General features: G+C 34.9%; 1 protein-coding gene across 1 annotated transcript in view; it reads left to right on the forward strand.

Moving 5' to 3' along the window:
- Nucleotides 1-22,444, forward strand: part of PPP2R5A (protein phosphatase 2 regulatory subunit B'alpha) — a 101,366-nt gene that overhangs the window by 77,200 nt on the left and 1,722 nt on the right. The window contains exons 4-12 of the mRNA XM_061187515.1: nt 514-606; nt 4,044-4,174; nt 5,657-5,716; nt 6,642-6,750; nt 7,566-7,619; nt 12,760-12,810; nt 13,104-13,223; nt 13,312-13,439; nt 14,374-14,475. Of these exons, the coding sequence (XP_061043498.1) occupies nt 514-606; nt 4,044-4,174; nt 5,657-5,716; nt 6,642-6,750; nt 7,566-7,619; nt 12,760-12,810; nt 13,104-13,223; nt 13,312-13,439; nt 14,374-14,475 (848 nt within the window). The remainder of the gene's footprint in view (nt 1-513; nt 607-4,043; nt 4,175-5,656; nt 5,717-6,641; nt 6,751-7,565; nt 7,620-12,759; nt 12,811-13,103; nt 13,224-13,311; nt 13,440-14,373; nt 14,476-22,444) is intronic.

Consider the following 22,444-nt stretch of genomic DNA (forward strand, 5'->3'; position numbering starts at 1 on the left):
CCTGGTTTCGATTTAATTTTTTCCCACTGTAGTTTTATAGAAAAACTTGAAGTTTTTCTCTTTTTTAAAATTGGTATTGATACACTGCCCCTTATAATTCAGTTTACTCTTACCTGGAGGTTTCTGATCCTGCATTTAAGGAACTCTGGAGATTAAGCTGAGGTAGGTTAGTGATCCACTGGAGAAGGGTTCCCGGTGAGTATGGAGTGCAAAATAGTCTTCTAAATTAAATATTTTATAGACATCGTCTTTGTTTTCTGGCTCCTGTAAGTTAATATTTTCAATGAATGATGCAACGCAATAAATAAATCCCAAAATCTACAAGCTGAGGAGACCAAACTGTGCATATATATTTAGTTTTTTAAAAACTGTTACCAACTCATGACATTTTTTAATGAGATCTGAAATATCCTAACTAAGTTGCTAAGGGAGGTGTGTTTTTGGTATGAAGTAATGACTTAGGGTAAAATTTTATAGGCATCATCTTAGCTTTTATTTCACTTTGTCTTGTAGTTGGTGTATGAATTCTTCTTAAGGTTTTTGGAGAGCCCTGATTTCCAGCCTAGCATTGCAAAGCGATACATTGATCAGAAGTTTGTACAACAGGTAAGGAATTCTTCTGTCTTAAATTTTTGTATTCATCTTAGCAATGATTTATTAACTTGTGATTAAAATAGTCTTTCAAAACTTTAAGGATTTCTGTTTAACAGCACTTAATATTCTTGCCAGGCAATAAGAATAAAAGTAAGTAGCTTTGAGAATACAAGAGTATTTTTGAATCAAGGGTGGCCTTCTAGTGAAGTCAATCAAATTATCCTATCCAATCCTAAATCCTCATAGTTGTTTTATAAAGACCAGAAAAGCAAGCCTTTCTGGAATATCTAACTTAGAATATTTGCTATAACTAGGGGGGAAATCTTTTTTAAAATCTTTAAATCTTTGAGCTTGAACTTGACATATGGTTCTAAGCACTGTGACTTTGAAATGACAGAGGGTGGAAAAAATAGAAATGGAATTATTGTTAGAAGTTTGGGCTTTATGCTCCTTTCCTATCATCAAGTGTCACTTACCTTTCCTTTTTTTTTTTCCCCCTCTTCCCGTCTTAGGCATTCTAGCCACCCAGTTCCTAAACCACAGATAAAATGGGATCTTTAAGAAGAAAAGGAGATAGAGTTAAACATATGTGATACCTTCTTTCTTTTTATAAGTTGATTATTAGTTGGTTTTTTTGGAACCTAAATACTCAAAATGAGTTTCTCAGAATGTGTTTATTTTTATTTTCAAAATCTTTTCAACAATTTAAAGGCCTCTTTTTAACTATGTGGACTTTGCTGGCCCTAGACAAAATTGTGAAGTAGACCAAACCTCTCTGGGTCCATTTTCTCTTTTGAAATACTTATCTGTAAGTTAGGTCTCATTAGGAATTCTCCTCTTCTAAAGTAATTAGCATTTTAAAGAAAGGTAGGAGATGGGTAGAAGGGTAGTAATGAAGTGCTGAGGCCAGGATTAAAGATCATTACAAGGACATTTGCTACCCTCTTCCCACCATTGTGTGTCCCCTAGGATAAAGATTATACAAGCATGAGTTCCACATATTTGGAGTTCATTTTTGGTCATTTCCTGTAACTACCATATAAAGTATTTTGACTAGTAGCTGTGAAGTATTGATAAATGAAGAACATTGTCAAGAATATGTCCTTCAGCCATTCAAGTAGTTCTTCGTAAACTATGAAGAAATATTAGGTGTGTGTTAACAGTAAAATGTTAATTTCATTTCAATAACAAGTTAAAAGCAGTCAGATTAAATGGAGCTATGTTATTTTGGTAATTGCAAATGAATGCATATTTATTTCCTTCTGTAGCTCTTGTGTGCTACAGAAGGAATACAGTGTATTAAGGAACTTTAGTAATGCCATGTTAAATTGTATTTAAGATAATAGCAGGTTGAGTGGAACAATTGCCTTAGGGCTTCCTCACTCTGGAGCTTGAGGTGTTTTGGCTGCTGGATTTTTCAATGGATTTGAGGGGGAACAAGAAGAAAACTGGTAGGGTAGGACCCATTTTCTACGTTCTACTCTAAGTGCCTGAATTATCTGAGAAGCCAAGGCCCAGTAATTTGTTTCTAGCAGTTTATATCACTGTGATTTCACAGATCACTGCTCTGAGGTATTCTTAGTGTGTTGCTTCAGTAAATATTACTATGAGAATTCTCAGCTTTTGTATTTTGAAATTATTTGATTAGGTGGTAAGCTTAAGACTTAGAAGTACAGGAGAAAAATCTAAAGTATAAATTTGGACATTTATTATTTCAAGAGAAGAAAACAAGTGTGTAGTTCCCGGTTATGTTCAAATCATAGGATTTCAGAAGAAGGAAGCTAAGAATTATTGAGTGCTTTTTATGTGCCAGGCTCTGTCCTTATATGCTTTTATATAAAAAGCTAGACCATATCCAAATTCACAGAGCTAGAAAATGGCACAATCAGGATTTGATTATATTTGATTATATATAAATAGATTGTAAATTTGATTATATAAAATAGATTGTTTTATTTAGATTGTAATATTTCAAAATAATTTATTTAAATAGATTTAACACTTAGCTAACAATTGTTCTCTACTATTTTACGTTGACCCTGAGGATCAACTTGTATTACATTATGTTTGTTCTTGAAATAGACATAGCGACCTTAACAATTAAGGGTTCCTTTTATTAATTTCAAAGCATATCTTCCAAGTAAACCCAACATCAGAACTTGGATTTGAGTGTCTTAAGTGAATAGTTTAGCTATTTTAATTAGAATAATTTTAAGTGACTTAATTAGGTATATTAACATAAATTCTCATACTCGATGGATATTTTTTGCTGGAGCCACATGCAGTACTTAATAATCTAGCAAACAACAAATGCAAACTATAAGCCAGACACTTTAGGGTTATATAAATGTGACTAAAGTCATCACTACTCTCAAAGAATACCCACTCTTGTAGAAGAGATACACATGTAAACAATTACATATAATTCAAGACAGAATGGAAAAAGAACTTAAGGTTCAGAGCATGCCGTCATGACTGTAATTATCAATCCCAAAGTACAGAACATAAAATTCCTTGACAACTTCATAGGTGATTGTATTCTATAAAGAGAGGTTATTGTATATTTTTTCCTAAGAAAATCCAGTGTTTCATTAAAATACAGTAATACTTTTTTTTTGACTGAAGAATTTCAGTTTCTTTACCATTTTAAAATGGAAGTTTGAGCTTTTGACTTTAAATTTTTCAAAGATCTGTTTGTCCTGCCTTTGCTGAAGAGTTGTGTAGAGGTGTAGGAAAATGCTGATTTGGCCAATTTGAACTGGTTTAAAATTTTTCAGCCATTTGCTAAGCTGACTTTAAATAAAAGTCTGTAGTCTCATCTTTTATTTCAGTGTTATTTCATGAATGATTTTCACTCTGTTAGCATATATCTACCAATATTTTACCTATTAACTAAATATTAATTTTTGAGCTGTTGGCATGGTGACTTGAATGTTTTTAGTGTAAGATCACAAAAAAAAAGAAGCCTTAGTTTGTATAAATTTTCCTAGTAAACTAGAAATACGCATTTGTGCATGTGTATTTTTTAAACTTCATTTATTTAACAATTTGCGATCTACAAGCTTAAGATTCTGTATGTAGTTTTGACATACTATCAAAAAGCATTAAAAAATCTCTCACATTTCAACACTTTAAAATTATGAGCCATGTTTAGTAGTCAGGAGTAGGTCAGCATTTTAAAATGAGTGGCAAGGCCAAAAAACAATATTCCACTTCTTGAAGTGTTTATATTATTTATTGTGTGTCATTTTTCAAAATAAAATAAAATAAAATACTCCCTAAGCTTTTCTTTAGCTTCATTGTTTAGCAAGAATAAAGTCAATCTGACGAGGCAGAATCTTTTTAAAACTTTTAAAGCTTTTGTGGATTATCTTAAAATCAATATTAGAATAGAGTGAAGTTTTAGCTCGATTATTTTTAAAAAGTAATTTCTCAGATTTTTTTTAAAGCTCCTGGAGCTTTTTGATAGTGAAGATCCCAGAGAACGTGACTTCCTGAAGACCGTTCTGCATCGAATTTATGGGAAATTTCTTGGATTAAGAGCATTCATCAGAAAACAAATTAACAACATTTTCCTCAGGTAAATTGGTTGTATATTCGTATACAGCACTTTTTTTTCCCTTCCATATTTTCTTTTTATTCCAGTTCTTTTAGGTTAATTTTTTTTAATAAATTTATTTGTTTTATTTATTTATTTTTTGGCTGCGTTGGGTCTTCGTTGCTGCATGCAGGCTTTCTCTAGTTGGGGCAAGCGGGGGCTACTCTTTCGTTGTGGTGCGCGGGCTTCTCATTGCGGTGGCTCTCCTGGTTGCGGAGCATGGGCTCTAGGTGCGCGGGCTTCAGTAGTTGTGGTGCGCGGGCTCAGTAGCTGTGGCTCGCAGGCACCAGAGCGCAGGCTCAGTAGTTGTGGCACACAGGCTTAGTTGCTCCGCGGCATGTGGCATCTTCCCGGACCAGGGCTCGAACCTGTGTCCCCTGCACTGGCAGGTGGATTCTTAACCACTGCACCACCAGGGAAGCCCCGTTAGGTTAATTTTTAAAGTCTGAAACTTAGAAACTTAACTGATAGTATTTGAGTCATTTTTAGCCTGTTTTGTGGATATCATTTGATTGCATCTAACTTTTTCTTGTAATTTCTCATCTAAGTGGATAGTAGTAATGAAGACAATTTTTAATAGATAATACCAGTGTTATTGATGTTTAAAACTTATTGATATCTATTTGAGCACTTGTTTAAAAAATTTTGTATAAATACTATTTAAATCAGTAGCTCTTGGCAGTATTTTCATTCGATTTTCTGACAAAGCTAATTAAATTTATCTTTTGACTACTTTATCAATGAAATCTATTGAGTAGTTGCTTCAGATTAGGAGATTTTGCTTTAATACCCAAATTTCAGGTTTGGTTTGTTTGTTTGAGTTGACGATGTGGCAAAATTAGGCTAGCATTTTCACACTGTAACAGTCAGAGATGAGAAATATTGCCTCCTCTAGAGAGAACATCTTTGTCCAGCTCTCTGTCGTTCTCTGTGGGGCCCCGCCCATCATTTATGCTATCTTCCCTGCCTATCCTGTCATCATTTGTGTCTATGACTCCCTACTTTAAAGGCGACCCTAATCTTAGAAAGCTAGTCAGCCTGTGTAGTTTAGGCTTAGAGAAATTCTGAATAAAAGTGGCTTTATTACATGAGTCCTTTTCTCTTAGAGTTACCTATGAGTAGAGGTTTCCTATTTTAAAAAGTATTTCTTTGAGAAGACCCATCTTTCTTATAAATATTAAAGTAAAATAAAATATTCCAGATTAAATTATATTGTTATCTTAATATATAGCAAATTTTAGCAAAAGTATATGTGGTTTAATAGGAAATAGACCTTCTTTTATAAGATTGCTAAGAAGTAACTGATTGGGGGCAAAATAGCTTACAAAGAATTCATTCCTAAAGTGTGCTTGAACATTTCTTATATTTGCCCCTTAGATTTCTTTGTACCTTCCTACATCTTTCTCTCAGTTTAATTTTCTGGTGTTTGATTTTTCTTTATATCTATCTTTATTTTAAATTTAGGTTTATATATGAAACAGAGCATTTCAATGGTGTTGCTGAACTCCTTGAAATATTAGGAAGGTAGGTCAGTTTTTTGTTCTTGTTAAGAATTAAGTAACTTTGAATGCTTTATGTATTAAAATAGCTGGGATTGGAGAAATTATTTCATATTTTAGAGTTTGAATATATAGTATAAGGCATAGTTTCTCAACGGAATTCTTATAGCTTTTTAGGGGGTCAGCATATTAAAATGGTGCCATGCAAGACATCTGTTTCAGAATAGACTTGTGCTTTTGAAGCTGTGGCATATTTTATGCCTGATCTTGCCAGACTGCCTCAGAAACCTATAGGATCTTATTGGGAAGAGATGAAATAAGTTATAGTGAATCTTTGATGAAGTTACAGGAATTCTTGTTCAGATGTTGATAGATCATTCCTATACATCTGTTCTTTTTAGAAGAATCTACAGCCTTTGATTTTAGTTTATATGAACATTTTTGCCTTCCTTATTCACCACATAGCAGTATTAACATGAGAGAAGTTTAGACCCTCTATTTATGTTTAGAGAATGGTTTTTGTCTCCTCTGTTAATATTTAGAGAATGATTATGGAGAGAACTACTTCTTAATTTCAGATCTTTCAATAAAGTAAGAGAAACTACCCATTTACTTTAGAATATATTGAAAATTCTAACAATATTGTGATATTGACTCTCCTGTGCTTTAGAGAAGAAAAATAAAGGCATGAATAAGTGATAGGATTTATAGAAAACGTAAAGTTGTTTACTGGGACATTAAATTGGCAGTCCTCGTTTTCTTTTGGGATCACTGAATGACTTAAAGTAGCAGACTTCATAGTGATAGTCTGTCTAACGTAGTTTACAGATGAGTAAGTCATTCAACACCAGGACTGAAGCAGAGCAGTTCCTAGGTACTTGGGAATGTAATAACTTTTAGAAATAAAGTAGTAACTATGTAACCCTTCCCCTGCCTTTTTTTCCCTCCAGTATTATCAATGGCTTTGCATTGCCACTGAAAGCAGAACATAAACAATTTCTAATGAAGGTTCTTATTCCTATGCATACTGCAAAAGGATTAGCTTTGTTTCATGCTCAGGTAAGTTGCAGGAGATTTCAGGTGAAATGAATGTTGTTTCAAAGACTGATATAAAGGCAGAGAAACTGAGAAATATTAAGGTGGCAATTTTAAGTATATTTAAGCAATTTGCTTTTGTAAGTTGCCCAAAGCAAATTTTTACTATATCATAATTTTTAAAGCATTATGATATTTAGTGTTCTTAAATAAGCTGAATGAACTGTAAGTATAGATATAGGAAAGATCAAGTTCTTTTCTGGTCCAGGCCCTAACCTAATTCACTGTGTGACTTTGATAAATCCCACATATCTGCAGAATGTTCCATCTAGCCTCAATGACCTAGTTAGAGAATGGTTTTAGTTTCCTCTATTAATACTCAAAGAATAATATCATATCAGCATAGGCATACATGTTAGAAACATGCTGAAAAACTAAAATGTTAGCTCTAGTCTTATTTCAGTCAACTTTATTTATTTATCTGTGTATGTATCTATTAATTTAGTGGGCTATAGTTACACTTCTGATTTGTAAGACAAAGACAGTTGCTTTTAATTCCCCAAAGAACTGGTCTGCCACCTAAATGATATCGAAAGATTGATATGTCCAACTACATTTTCTTTAATATTTCAGTTAACTTAATATTCAGAAGTTACTACTGAAAAAAGGACATCTTTTTTGAAGTAGAAGTTACTTGCACAATTATGAGTATATTCATTTTTATATATTGCGATAAAGTTTGTCAAAATGAGGTAGTTTTGTTAGCTAAATATAAAAATCCTGCATTACTAAATGTTATTTCATTCAGTAATATTTATAAACTGTCCCTTGTATTTTAGCTAGCCTACTGTGTTGTACAGTTCCTGGAGAAAGATACAACACTAACAGAACCTGTAAGTGTTTTACTTATTTTTATGTTTTTGGTCTACATTGTAGCATTTTATTTTAGCTTTCTTTATTCCCCTATAGAGTTACCAAACAGTAGTAGTAATATATTTTAAACTAAAATCATTTCGAAGAAGGAAGGTGAGGTTAATCTATATTCAGAGAACAAGATTGGGATGGGGAGCTCTCATGAGTTATATGTCTTGAGTAACTTAAATGTAGATTAAAATTAATATATAGTAGTTAAGATGTGTGAGGACAGGATCAAATGGCTACAGCAAAATTTTATATACATGGTACCTTCAGTGATAATCTTTTTAATCTTCATTCACCTTTTGAAATTAAAACATACTGTAAGGGTCCCAAAACTATTCCCTTGAGTTTTGTTTTTTCTTTAGAAATAGGATTTCCCCTCTTATTAACGGTAAACCACATGATAGGGATTGAAAACATTTCCTTGCCTTTGGTGATTAAGATATAATCTTGGAATAAAGATTGTTTACTTTATGAATCAACATAGCAATTCAGTCTTTGAATTCTGCTGCTTACTAATTGTCTATAATACAAAGATTCAGGAGAGAATAAAAATGTTATCATGAAAATTGAAGATTCAAGGAAAACAAAAGATAAGTTTAGGGAAAAACAGAAAAGGATAAAAACATAGAAAACAACATTTTAACCTTGGTGAAGTAAGTATTTTGAGAGAGTGTTTTCTAGGTATCCTAAATCTAAATATTTAAACTAAGAGTTCTTGAAGAATAGCAAGGGGTTTGAAGGATTTAAATTGTATGATTTTCTTTATATTAGAGTTTTCTGAGGCTAGGGGCACTTGAAAAAAATTATGTACTTAGTGTTCTCCCTTTGACTTGAGCTTTGTCTGTGTAAAGGAATGAAAGATATTTTTCCACTCCCTAATGTTTAGAGTTTTAGACTTTTTAGACTTGCAGTTCTTTCTGGAAACAGCTAAAAACAGTTTTTAAAGACAAATAGGAGAATTAGAAGCCCAGTATTTACATGAAACCACATAAACCTCTAAAGTGAAGTAAAACTTAATGCAAATCCATGATAACTCTCATTAGAATTGAGACAAAGAAAACCCATAACATGGTTCATGCTTGGTGAATAATAAACAGATATAAATATAATTAAGTTAATATGGAGTGGATCGGGGAGACAGCTGATTTCTTTTTATAGAGTAAAAGGTTAGGGAGAGGGATGAGGGCCGGACATTTGGCTTAGGTGAGCTGGGTTAATAGAAATAGGAGCAGGATGAGGAGGTAAAATGTCCAAGTTGACAAAGGAAAATATTTTTCAATTCATAAAGATCTGTAGATACAGAGATCTTGTAATTTCTACTATAGGCCATTCTAGCACCAAAATTAAGGCCATAGTACTTGGGTTTGAGCCCTAATACTCATTTTCTAGGAGCCTGGCATTCATATCAAAGCTTCCTACAAATTGTAAATAAGTCAGAGCTTTAGGTAGTTTATTACATTCTTTATGTCCCTAGATCTTCTATTGAAATTACTTTATTTTCCAAAATGGAAATGACTTTATTGTTACTTCCATTTATGAAAGTAATGTGTTAATTTGGTTCACGCAAAAGACAAAACACACAAAACACACAAGACAAAATCATAAAGCATAATGTGGAGGAAGTTCCTTAAAATCTGATCCCCTAAAGATAACCATATAAATTGGTGAATATATTTCTATAAATTTTTTTCTGTACATATATTTATGTATAGGTTAAACAGTGGGACAGTGCTGACTAGGTTTTTTCACTTGTCAATATAATGTGGATATCTTTCCATATTAATCTGCTTCATTTTTTCACTGGTCACATCAAATTCCATTATATGGATTATTGTAACATATTTAATCAATCCTCAATTCATGGACACTTGAGTTATTGGAGTTTTCATTGTTATAAGCATGTTGCTGGGTGTGGGGATGTTTTAGGGTGTTGGAATTATTCTGTGTCCTGTCTGTAATGTTGGTTACAAAATAAAAAAATCTATGTATGTATAAAAAATCCTGAGAACTGTATACCAAAAAAAGAAAAAATTTTACTGTATGTAAAATTTTTTAAAAACCAAATTACTAAGGGGGGAAAGTGGCAGTGGGCGGGGTGGTGGGATGACTTGGGAGATTGGGATTGACATGTATACACTAATATGTATAAAATGGATAACTAATAAGAACCTGCTGTATAAAAATAAAATAAAATTCAAAAATTCAAAAAAAAAAACCAAATTACTGAAATTAAAACCATATTGCTGGGTCAAAGAGTACAGTGTGTGAAGGTGCCTATTTTCCCTTATCAGCCAGTGCTGAATATTGTTTTAAATTTTTGCTAGTCTAATAGGTATGAAATATTTTAATTGGCTTTTTAAAATTATTACAGCCATCCTTTTATATGGTTATTAGTCATTTATATTTCTGTGTCCTTTGCCTACTTTTAAGCCTTTGCCTATTATATTTTGCAAATTTTTTTTATCCATTTGGAGTTTTCCTTTTAACTTTGAATATACTGTTTTTAATATTTGCCTTTTTAAAGAACTAAAAATTTTTTATGTAGTGGAATCTATTCATCATTATGGCTTCTGGCCTTGATGTCATGCTAAGTAAAATCCTTCTACCCTTTGAGATTATAAAAATACTCTCTAGTATCATACTCTAGTTATTTTATGGATGTAGTTTTTACGTGTAAAAACTTTATTCCATCTATAATAGTTTCCTAGGGCTGCCATGACGAATTACCACAACCTTGGTGGCTTAAAATAACAGAAATTTATTCTCTCACAGTTCTGAAGGCCAGAAGTCCAAAATCAAGGTGTCGGCAGGGCTGCACTCCCTCCAGATGCTCTAGGGGAGATTCCGTTCCTTGCCTCTTCCAGTTTCTGGTGTCTCCAGGTGTTCTTGGCTTGTGGCTGCATCGCTCCAATATCACATTGCTGCCTCTTCTTCGGTCTCTCCTCTGTGTTATCTCTTACAAGGATACTTGTCATTGGATTTAGGGCCCATCCAGATAACCCGGGATGCTTTCATTTTGAGATCCTTAACTTAATTATATCTGTACAGACCCATTTTCCAAATAAATCACATTCATAGATTTCAGAGATTAGGACATGAACATATCTGTTTGGGGGCCACCATTCAACCCACTACACCATTTGAAATTGAAATTTTTGTGTGACACGGGTAAGAAATTGTTTTAGTTTTCTATTGCTGCATAACAAATTATCACAAAATTTCGTGGCCTAAAACAACAAACATTTATTATTGCATAGTTTCTGTGAATCAGGAATCCAGGCATGACTTAGCTGTGTCCTCTGCCTCAGGGTCTCTCACAAGGCTGCAGTCAAGGTGTTGGCCAGGTATGGGGTTGCAAATAAAGTCTCAGATAAGGAAGGATCTGCTTCTGAGTTCACGTGACTGTTGTTAGCATTTGGTTCTTCAGATGCTGTTGGCCAGCAGCCACCCTCAATTCCTTGGTACTTGGGCCTTTCCAACAGCAGCTTGCTTTATCAAAACTTGCAAGACGAGAAGGCCCTAGAGAGTCTGCTCATAAGATGGAAGTCACAATCTTTTGTAAATTTCTCATGGAAGTGACATTCTGTCCCTTTTGCCACATTCTGTTGGTTAGAGGCAAGTCAGTAGGCCAGTCCACACTTCAGGGAAGGGCTCAACTACACAAGAGTGTGAATTCAGGAAGTAAGGATCATAGGAGATCATTTCAGGAGTCTGCCTACCAAAGGAGCTACATTTTTTTTCTAACTGGTGAGCCACCAGTTCAAGTGCCACCAATTAATTGACTAATTCAGCTGTTTCCCAGGAACTGAAATGCCACCTTTGTCATATATTAAAACCTCATATATACTCGAGTCTGTCTAGATATTCCTCTGTGTCATATATCTTCTCTGTCAGTTTCCATGCTACTACCTTATTGTTTTAATTATTTTTCTCTGATTATTGTAACTGATACTTTGTTTTAAAAGGTATTGATTTTTACATATTTATCTTTTATCTGACCACATATTGAATTTTCCTACTCATTCTAGTAATTTTTCATCTTTTAATATTTAAGCGGTATATAATTATCATACACTTAGACAAATAAGTATAATTCTGATATCCCTTTTCAACATTATTCATCAGATTCTTATCTTACTGGATTGGCTCCAGAACAGTGTTCTTCCCCAGTTTTAATTTGGATGAGTGTTCTTCATTACTAGACAAGACCAATAACTAAATTTACTTAAAAGGCTGTCAGAGATTTATTTCCACAAAAGCACCAGGCCCAAATGGTTTTACTGTCAATTTCCAAGAGACCATTATATAAGTTGATTGCTGATGGTTTCTGATAAATTCTTAGTTCTAGCTTACTAAATTGTTATCAGAATATATAATCAATCAAAAAATCAAATAACTGTTCAAAATCTTTTGAGATGATCATACAGTTTTTTTTTCCCCCTTTTAACCTATAACTATAATGAGTTGAACCATCCTGGAATTTCTGGAATAAGTTATTGGGTAGGTAGCAGTATTCTGTTAATATACTGTTATATTCAGTTTAATACAGATTTTTGCAACTATGTTTACTTAAATTCACGATCCCTTGTTTTGTTGTACTTGGGTTATCAAGACTGTGCCAGCCATGAAATAAATTGGGAAGCTTTCTGGCTTTTTTGGGTGCTTCATAATGGTTTAAATAACAGGAACTATCTGTTCCTTAATTTCTCCCTAAAATAACCTCCCTTCCTCACCCCACCAAGTCATTATCTCATACTTTATTTTCTTAGTAGGAAGTAGCACTTACTACTATTAAAATTATTTTATTTATAAGTTTAATTGCTAACTTATGTTGGTCTTCCTGCTTCATGAAAATCAGGGACCTCCTTCTGTCTTATTCATCAGTGTGTCCCTGGCACCTAGAACAGTATCTGGTACAAAGGCACTCAATAAGTATCTGTTGAATTGGTAGAAGTCTAAAGCTGAGCAGAGTAAGGGTATATACGTAGTTACTGAATACTATTGTTCTCCTTCAGAATGAATATTGATATTATCGCAATTATTTAAAATTTCCTGAGATTAACCAGCTTCTTTGCTTAATTCATGCTAAATAAACTTTTCCCTTTTTTGCAGGTGATCAGAGGATTGCTGAAATTTTGGCCAAAAACATGCAGTCAGAAAGAGGTGCGTTTCATTCAACAAAAACAGTGCATTTTATTAGAACTTCTCAATCTCAGGGCTATAAACCATGCTTCTTTGGCCTGGGCGTATCATCACTGCTACCAAGCGGGAGATGTTCTGTGGGGATTAGAGAGACTTGGTAGAATATCTGTACATCATAGTAAATTGCGTATACTATCAAGATTTTTTTTATCCAGTGTTTAATTTGTAGGTTAACCTTCTCATTTGTGTTTTCTATATTAACATCATGTAATTTGTCATATTATGTTTCTTAAAAGAAAATTTTTTTAACCTAGGTGATGTTTTTAGGAGAAATTGAAGAAATCTTAGATGTCATTGAACCAACACAATTCAAAAAAATTGAAGAACCCCTTTTTAAGCAGATATCCAAGTGTGTATCCAGTTCTCATTTTCAGGTATGATGTTTTCAGTGAAGCCATTTTTATTTTATACTATTACTTCTTTTCTCTTTTAGTTTTGACATTTCTAAATGTCTTTTTTTAGGTTGCAGAAAGGGCACTGTACTTCTGGAACAATGAATATATTCTTAGTTTGATTGAGGAGAATATTGATAAAATTCTGCCAATTATGTTTGGCAGTTTGTACAAAATCTCCAAAGAACACTGGAATCCGTAAGTGTCTTTTATGTTGATTGTGTTATTTTTGTGTTTTTGTTTTTTTGACCTCTTTGTCATTTGATCTCATAACTCATACATAGGAAACCTGTACAGATTTGGAATTGATCCCAAGGTTAACATCACATAGTTTTATTCTATTCTGCACTGAGTTTTATGAAGTTGTATGTGTGTCTGTATGTTCTGGGCTTTTTGTTGTTTGGTGTTTTTTTTTTTTGAGCAGAGAAAGGTTTATTGCAGGGCCAAGCAAGGAGAATGGGTGGCTCATGCTCAAAAACCCTGAACTCCTGTATGTTCTTAATTTCAATTTAGAATTGCAAATCTAGAGACTGTCTGGTGTGACATTCTGTACCAGTGTGTGGTTAAACCCTGTTGGGGAGACCAACCCAACATCTGCAGAGGATGCTCAGGCGACTGTGTGCTGCCAGTATCCAGTGTCACTTCCATAGCTGGCCTAGCCCAGGGAGAAGCTTCAGTGCTCAAGGTCACATCAGTGATGTTTAGATTGTATACATTCTAAATTCTGTAACATCCTTATCCTGTTTTTTACTTTTCTTCTTACAAGTTACAGTAATTGGATCTTTTTCAACTTCTTTTAATGCTGTTACTCAGGGTTTGTGATAGTAGACTCTAGAGCAGACAGGAAGCTGACCATAACATTTTTAGGGTTTAATCTAAGCATGATACAGTGGGAAGGACTGTATCATGAGGACTGTATCATGGAAGGAGTTTTGGAATCAGACCGACCATCTCTACTACCATTAGCTGTGTGACTTTGAGCAAATTACTAAACTTCTTGAACTTCAGTTTGTCAGCTCTAAAATGGATTGACTGAGTCAGCTAGCATCTAACCCATTTCAGAGATGATAGTGTTACATTTCCCATCTGTTAGTAGCATCAGTAACCCAGCACTGGCTTGTTTTCATTTTAGGACCATTGTAGCACTGGTGTACAATGTGCTGAAAACCCTCATGGAGATGAATGGCAAGCTTTTTGATGATCTTACTAGTTCATACAAAGCTGAAAGACAAAGGTATTTGACATTTTTATTTATAGACTTATCTGTACATTTTATTTTATTTTATTTTTTTTTTCCACACACACTGTATTTTATTTTTACAAGAGATAAATAGACTGACACCAAGCATTGTACATGGATGACCACAACAAAAGCAACAATGATTGCAATTACCAAACATGAAACACACTCATACTATGTCATAATATTGACATTCAGTCCAGGAATCCTCCACTGTAACAGCTCCTTTACTTTGCAGTGAAAATTGATTTGTATATTCTTTGCCTCTGAGTTCTTGTGGGATTTTTTCTTTTCTTAAATTCAACCAGAAAGTCACAAAAATTATACTCATCCTCATCAGTTCACTCAGTCCCATGTAATTAATTTTTTCTTTTTTCATCTTGATCTTTTGTTAGGACTTTTATGAGCTCATCAGTTTTTCATTAGAGTTCTGAAAATGCTTATTCATTCAGTTCAGCAGTACAGTCAGGTACCAGAAACCTGTACTTGTCAGAGTCTTTTCCGTGAATTTCCTGAAGATGAAACCCTTTTATAGGAACATATTTACAAAAGCATCAGAGTACACCCAGAACTGTCTGTAAATGACAAAAGACTTAAAAATGACCACGGTTAAAGATTTGATGAAAGTTCATAATAATGCAGTTGACAAGAAAATTAGTTATTTCTGAGATATACATTTTAAAGTAATAACTAGGATTATGACTTATAACATTATACCAGAACATATAAGATTTTTAGAAATTTCATGTAATGTCTGAAACATTTATATTAACATATTTCCATACAAATAACCCAATGAAAGTTTAGTATTAGTTGTTTTGTTTGTTTGTTTATACTGCAGGTTCTTATTAGTCATCAATTTTATACACATCAGTGTATACATGTCAATCCCAATCGCCCAATTCAGCACACCACTATCCCCACCCCACCGCAGTTTTCCCCCCTTGGTGTCCATATGTCTGTTCTCTACATCTGTGTCTCAACTTCTGCCCTGCAAACCGGCTCATCTGTACCATTTTTCTAGGTTCCACATACATGCGTTAATATACAATATTTGTTTTTCTCTTTCTGACTTACTTCACTCTGTATGACAGTCTCTAGATCCATCCACGTCTCAACAAATGACTCAATTTCGTTCCTTTTTATGGCTGAGTAATATTCCATTGTATATATGTACCACAACTTCTTTATCCATTCATCTGTCGATGGGCATTTAGGTTGCTTCCATGACCTGGCTATTGTAAATAGTGCTGCAATGAACATTCGGGTGCATGTGTCTTTTTGAATTACGGTTTTCTCTGGGTATATGCCCAGTAGTGGGATTGCTGGGTCATATGGTAATTCTATTTTTAGTTTTTTAAGGAACCTCCATACTGTTCTCCATAGTGGCTGTATCAATTTACATTCCCACCAACAGTGCAAGAGGGTTCCCTTTTCTCCACACCCTCTCCAGCATTTGTTGTTTGTAGATTTTCTGATGATGCCCATTCTAATTGGTGTGAGGTGATACCTCATTGTAGTTTTGATTTGCATTTCTCTAATAATTAGTGATGTTGAGCATCTTTTCATGTGCTTCTCGGCCGTCTGTATGTCTTCTTTGGAGAAATGTCTATTTCGGTCTTCTGCCCATTTTTGGATTGGGGTGTTTGTTTCTTTAATATTGAGCTGAATGAGCTGTTTATATATTTTGGAGATTAACCCTTTGTCCGTTGATTCGTTTGCAAATATTTTCTCCCATTCTGAGGGTTGTCTTTTCGTCTTGTTTATGGTTTCCTTTGCTGTGCAAAAGCTTTGAAGTTTCATTAGGTCCCATTTGTTTATTTTTGTTTTTATTTCCATTACTTTAGGAGGTGGATCAAAAAAGATCTTGCTGTGATTTATGTCAAAGAGTGTTCTTCCTATGTTTTCCTCTAAGAGTTTTATAGTGTCCAGTCTTACATTTAGGTCTGTAATCCATTTTGAGTTTATTTTTGTGTATGGTGTTAGGGAGTATTCTAATTTCATTCTTTTACATGTAGCTGTCCAGTTTTCCCAGCACCACTTATTGAAGAGACTGTCTTTTCTCCATCGTATATCTTTGCCTCCTTTGTCATAGATTAGTTGACCATAGGTGCATGGGTTTATCTCTGGGCTTTCTATCTTGTTCCATTGATCTATGTTTCTGTTTTTGTGCCAGTACCATATTGTCTTGATTACTGTAGCTTTGTAGTATAGTCTGAAGTCAGGGAGTCTGATTCCTCCAGCTCCGTTTTTTTCCCTCAAGACTGCTTTGGCTATTCGGGGTCTTTTGTGTCTCCATACAAATTTTAAGATGATTTTTTCTAGCTCTGTAAAAAATGCCATTGGTAATTTGATAGGGATTGCATTGAATCTGTAGATTGCTTTGGGTAGTATAGTCATTTTCACAATGTTGATTCTTCCAATCCAAGAACATGGTATATCTCTCCATCTGATGGTATCATCTTTAATTTCTTTCATCAGTGTCTTATAGTTTTCTGCATACAGGTCTTTTGTCTCCCTAGGTAGGTTTATTCCTAGGTATTTTATTCTTTTTGTTGCAATGGTAAATGGGAGTGTTTCCATAATTTCTCTTTCAGATTTTTCATCATGAGTGTATAGGAATGCAAGAGATTTCTGTGCATTAATTTTGTATCCTGCAACTTTACCATATTCATTAATTAGCTCTAGCAGTTTTCTGGTGGCAGTTTTAGGATTCTCTATGTATAGTATCATGTCATCTGCAAACAGTGACAGTTTTACTTCTTCTTTTCCAATTTGTATTCCTTTTATTTCTTTTTCTTCTCTGATTGCCGTGGCTAGGACTTCCAGAACTATGTTGAATAATAGTGGTGAGAGTGGACATCCTTGTCTCATTCCTGATCTTAGAGGAAATGCTTTCAGTTTTTCACCGTTGAGAATGATGTTTGCTGTGGGTTTGTCATATATGGCCTTTATTATGTTGAGGTAGGTTCCCTCTATGCCTACTTTCTGGAGAGTTTTTATCATAAATGGGTGTTGAATTTTGTCAAAAGCTTTTTCTGCGTCTATTGAGATGATCATATGGTTTTTATTCTTCAATTTGTTAATATGGTGTATCACATTGATTGATTTGCGTATATTGAAGAATCCTTGCATCCCTGGGATAAATCCCACTTGATCATGGTGTATGATCCTTTTAATGTGTTGTTGGATTCTGTTTGCTAGTATTTTGTTGAGGATTTTTGCATCTATATTCATCAGTGATATTGGTCTGTAATTTTCTTTTTTTGTAGTGTCTTTGTCTGGTTTTGGTATCAGGGTGATGGTGGCCTCATAGAATAAGTTTGGGAGTGTTCCTTCCTCTGCAATATTTTGGAAGAGTTTAAGAAGGATAGGTGTTAGCTCTTCTCTAAATGTTTGATAGAATTCACCTGTGAAGCCATCTGGTCCTGGACTTTTGTTTGTTGGAAGATTTTTAATCACAGTTTCAATTTCATTACTTGTGATTGGTCTGTTCATATTTTCTGCTTCTTCCTGGTTCAGTCTTGGAAGGTTATACCTTTGTAAGAATTTGTCCATTTCTTCCAGGTTGTCCATTTTATTGGCATAGAGTTGCTTGTAGTAGTCTCTTAGGATGCTTTGTATTTCTGCGGTGTCTGTTGTAACTTCTCCTTTTTCATTTCTGATTTTATTGATTTGAGTCCTCTCCCTCTTTTTCTTGATGAGTCTGGCTAATGGCTTATCAATTTTGTTTATCGTCTCAAAGAACCAGCTTTTAGTTTTATTGATCTTTGCTATTGTTTTCTTTGTTTCTATTTCATTTATTTCTGCTCTGATCTTTATGATTTCTTTCCTTCTGCTAACTTTGGGTTTTGTTTGTTCTTCTTTCCCTAGTTTCTTTAGGTGTAAGGTTAGATTGTTTACTTGAGATTTTTCTTGTTTCTTTAGGTAGGCTTGTATAGCTATAAACTTCCCTCTTAGAACTGCTTTTGCAGCATCCCATAGGTTTTGGGTTGTCGTGTTTTCATTGTCATTTGTCTCTAGGTATTTTTTGATTTCCTCTTTGATTTCTTCAGTAATCTCTTGGTTATTTAGTAACGTATTGTTTAGCCTCCATGTGTTTGTGTTTTTTACGCTTTTTCCCCTGTAATTCATTTCTAATCTCATAGCGTTGTGGTCAGAAAAGATGCTTGATATGATTTCAATTTTCTTAAATTTACTGAGGCTTGATTTGTGACCCAAGATGTGATCTATCCTGGAGAATGTTCCGTGCGCACTTGAGAAGAACGTGTAATCTGCTGTTTTTGGATGGAATGTCCTATAAATATCAATTAAATCTATCTGGTCTATTGTGTCATTTAAAGCTTCTGTTTCCTTATTTATTTTCATTTTGGATGATCTGTCCATTGGTGTAAGTGAGGTGTTAAAGTCCCCCACTATTATTGTGTTACTATCAATTTCCTCTTTTATAGCTGTTAGCAATTGCCTTATGTAATGAGGTGCTCCTATGTTGGGTGCATATATATTTATAATTGTTATATCTTCTTCTTGGATTGATCCCTTGATCATTATGTAGTGTCCTTCCTTGTCTCTTGTAACCTTCTTTATTTTAAAGTTATTTTATCTGATATGAGTATAGCTACTCCAGCTTTCTTTTGATTTCCATTTGCATGGAATATCTTTTTCCATCCCCTCACTTTCAGTCTGTATGTGTCCCTAGGTCTAAAGTGGGTCTCTTGTAGACAGCATATATATGGGTCTTGTTTTTGTATCCATTCAGCAAGCCTGTGTCTTTTGGCTGGAGCATTTAATCCATTCACGTTTAAGGTAATTATCGATATGTATGTTCCTATGACCATTTTCTTAATTGTTTTGGGTTTGTTTTTGTAGGTCCTTTTCTTCTCTTGTGTTTCCCACTTAGAGAAGTTCCTTTAACATTTGTTGTAGAGCTGGTTTGGTGGTGCTGAATTCTCTTAGCTTTTGCTTGTCTGTAAAGCTTTTGATTTCTCCATCAAATCTAAATGAGATCCTTGCCGGGTAGAGTAATCTTGGTTGTAGGTTCTTCCCTTTCATCACTTGAAGTATATCATGCCACTCCCTTCTGGCTTGTAGAGTTTCTGCTGAGAAATCAGCTGTTAACCTTATGGGAGTTCCCTTGTATGTTATTTGTCGTTTTTCCCTTGCTGCTTTCAATAATTTTTCTTTGTCTTTAATTTTTGCCACTTTGATTACTATGTGTCTCGGCGTGCTTCTCCTTGGGTTTATCCTGTATGGGGCTCTCTGCACTTCCTGGACTTGGGTGGCTATTTCCTTTCCCATGTTAGGGAAGTTTTCGACTATAATCTCTTCAAATATTTTCTCTGGTCCTTTCTCTCTCTCTGCTCCTTCTGGGACCCCTATAATGCGAATGTTGTTGCGTTTAATGTTGTCCCAGAGGTCTCTTAGGCTGTCTTCATTTCTTTTCATTCTTTTTTCTTTAGTCTGTTCCGCAGCAGTGAATTCCACCATTCTGTCTTCCAGGTCACTTATCCGTTCTTCTGCCTCAGTTATTCTACTATTGATTCCTTCTAGTGTATTTTTCATTTCAGTTATTGTATTGTTCATCTCTGTTTGTTTGTTCTTTAATTCTTCTAGGTCTTTGTTAATCATTTCTTGCATCTTCTCAATCTTTGCCTCCATTCTTATTCCGAGGTCCTGGATCATCTTCACTATCATTATTCTGAATTCTTTTTCTGGAAGGTTGCCTATCTCCACTTCATTTAGTTGTTTTTCTGGGGTTTTTTCTTGTTCCTTCATCTGGTATATAGCCCTCTGCCTTTTCATCTTGTCTATCTTTCTGTAAATGTGGTTTCTGTTCCACAGGCTGCAGGACTGTAGTTTTTCTTGCTTCTGCTGTCTGCCCTCTGGTGGTTGAGGCTATCTAAGAGGCTTGATGGGAGGCTCTGGAGGTGGGTAGAGCTGACTGTTGCTGTGGTGGTCAGAGCTCTGTAAAACTTTAATCCACTTGACTGTTGCTGGGTGGGGCTGGGTTCCCTCCCTGTTGGTTGTTTTGCCTGAGGCAACCCAACACTGGAGCCTACCCGGGCTCTTTGGTGGGGCTAATGGCAGACTCTGGGAGGGCTCACGCCAAGGAGTACTTCCCAGAACCTCTGCTGCCAGTGTCCTTGTCCCCACGGTGAAACAGAGCCAGCCCCCGCCTCTGCAGGAGACCCCCCAACACCAGCAGTTATGTCTGGTTCAGTCTCCCCCAGGGTCAGTGCTCCTTCCCCTGGGTCCCGATGCACACACTATTTTGTGTACGCCCTCCAAGAGTGGGTTCTCTGTTTCCCCCAGTCCTGTCGAAGTCCTGCAATCAATTCCCACTAGGCTTCAAAGTCTGATTCTCTATGAATTCCTCCTCCTGTTGCCGGACCCCCAGGTTGGGAAGCCTGACGTGGGGCTCAGAACTTTCACTCCAGTGGGTGGACTTTTGTGGTATAAGTGCTCGCCAGTCTGTGAGTCACCCACCCAGCAGTTATGGGATTTGATTTTACTCTGATTGTGCCCCTCCTACCGTCTCACTGTGGCTTCTCCTCTGTCCTTGGACGTGGGGTATCCTCCTTGGTGAAGCCCAGTGTCTTCCTGTCGATGATTGTCCAGCAGCCAGTTGTGATTCTGGTGCTCTCGCAAGAGGGAGTGAGAGCACGTCCTTCTACTCCGCCATCTTGGTTAATCCGGGTCTCATCTGTACATTTTAGATTAGTTGAATGTGATTCAGTCCAATAAGGTATTCTAAGATAAAATTATGTTTAAGAAGCCAATTGCTGCAGTAGGATGAATTGGGAGATTGGGATTGACATATATACACTAACATGTATAAAATAGATAACTAATAAGAACCTGCTGTATAAACTAAATAAATAAAATTCAAAAAAGAAAAAAGCCAATTACATTTAGCATTACAATTTGAATGTCTCTAATAACTACTCTAAAGTCATTTCCAGGTAAACTCCTAATGGTTAGATTATGATTTTAACGTGGATCATAAATTCTGTTTATCTCATTCTGAGCCTTAGACTTTATCAGTATGATAACATCTGCATTGTGAAATACAATTTATGCTGAATTTTAAATACTATTTTACATAATTATTTTTACATTTATGAGAATTGCTTTTGTCCACATGGGCTTCCATAGTGAGCTTATTCTTCAACTGTTCTTGCACAATAATTTGATAGTTTTTAAGCTTCACATTTTAACAAAGTGGTATTTTAAAGTCAGTATAGTTCCCTTTTGGGAAGAGGAAACTCACATAAGGTTATGTCTGTGGTTGAGTACTATTATTGATATTTTGTTCCTTGCAGTATATATTTTAGTGAATAAATGGTCACACACATAAGCATTTAGGAACTTGGCTTAGTGATTACCTCTTTTTGAAAATTTCATAAATTACTACAAAATAATCTAAAAATCACTTCCTTCTCATATATTTATTTCAGTTTCAATAACTGCTGTACCTGAGCCCATTTATTTCTAATAAGTATTAACTATTCTGTTTGGAAAAGCTGATCTATTTTGACTATAAGTTCCTAGTCCTGGTTTTCTGGTGGCAAGTAGAGAAAGGATCTCTCTTCTTCAAGGCCATCCTAGTCCATCAATAACTAACTGAATGCATTATTTCTTTTAAATAGCACCTTTCAGGCAGTAATAGAAATTAGGTACATAGTTTGAGTCCCAGGAAGCAATGGGAAGAAGGAAAAATGACTAGGATCATATGAAACTTATATTTGAAAAATGCATATTTCACATAACTAAGGGTGATCATTATATCTTACTGGCTGCATAAATCAGCACTTTTGTCCCCTTAAAGCATATGTAACTGCAGAACGGTAAGTCCATGGTTTTTTCACATGTTCATATAGCCCTTCAGAATAGTTTGGTCCAAGTTATTCAGAAATGTTCTCTTTAGAACTGAAATTAAGTAGTTGAAGCAACATATTTTGAG

Source organism: Eubalaena glacialis, chromosome 3 (assembly GCF_028564815.1).
Source record: "Eubalaena glacialis isolate mEubGla1 chromosome 3, mEubGla1.1.hap2.+ XY, whole genome shotgun sequence".
Lineage (NCBI taxonomy): Eukaryota > Metazoa > Chordata > Mammalia > Artiodactyla > Balaenidae > Eubalaena > Eubalaena glacialis.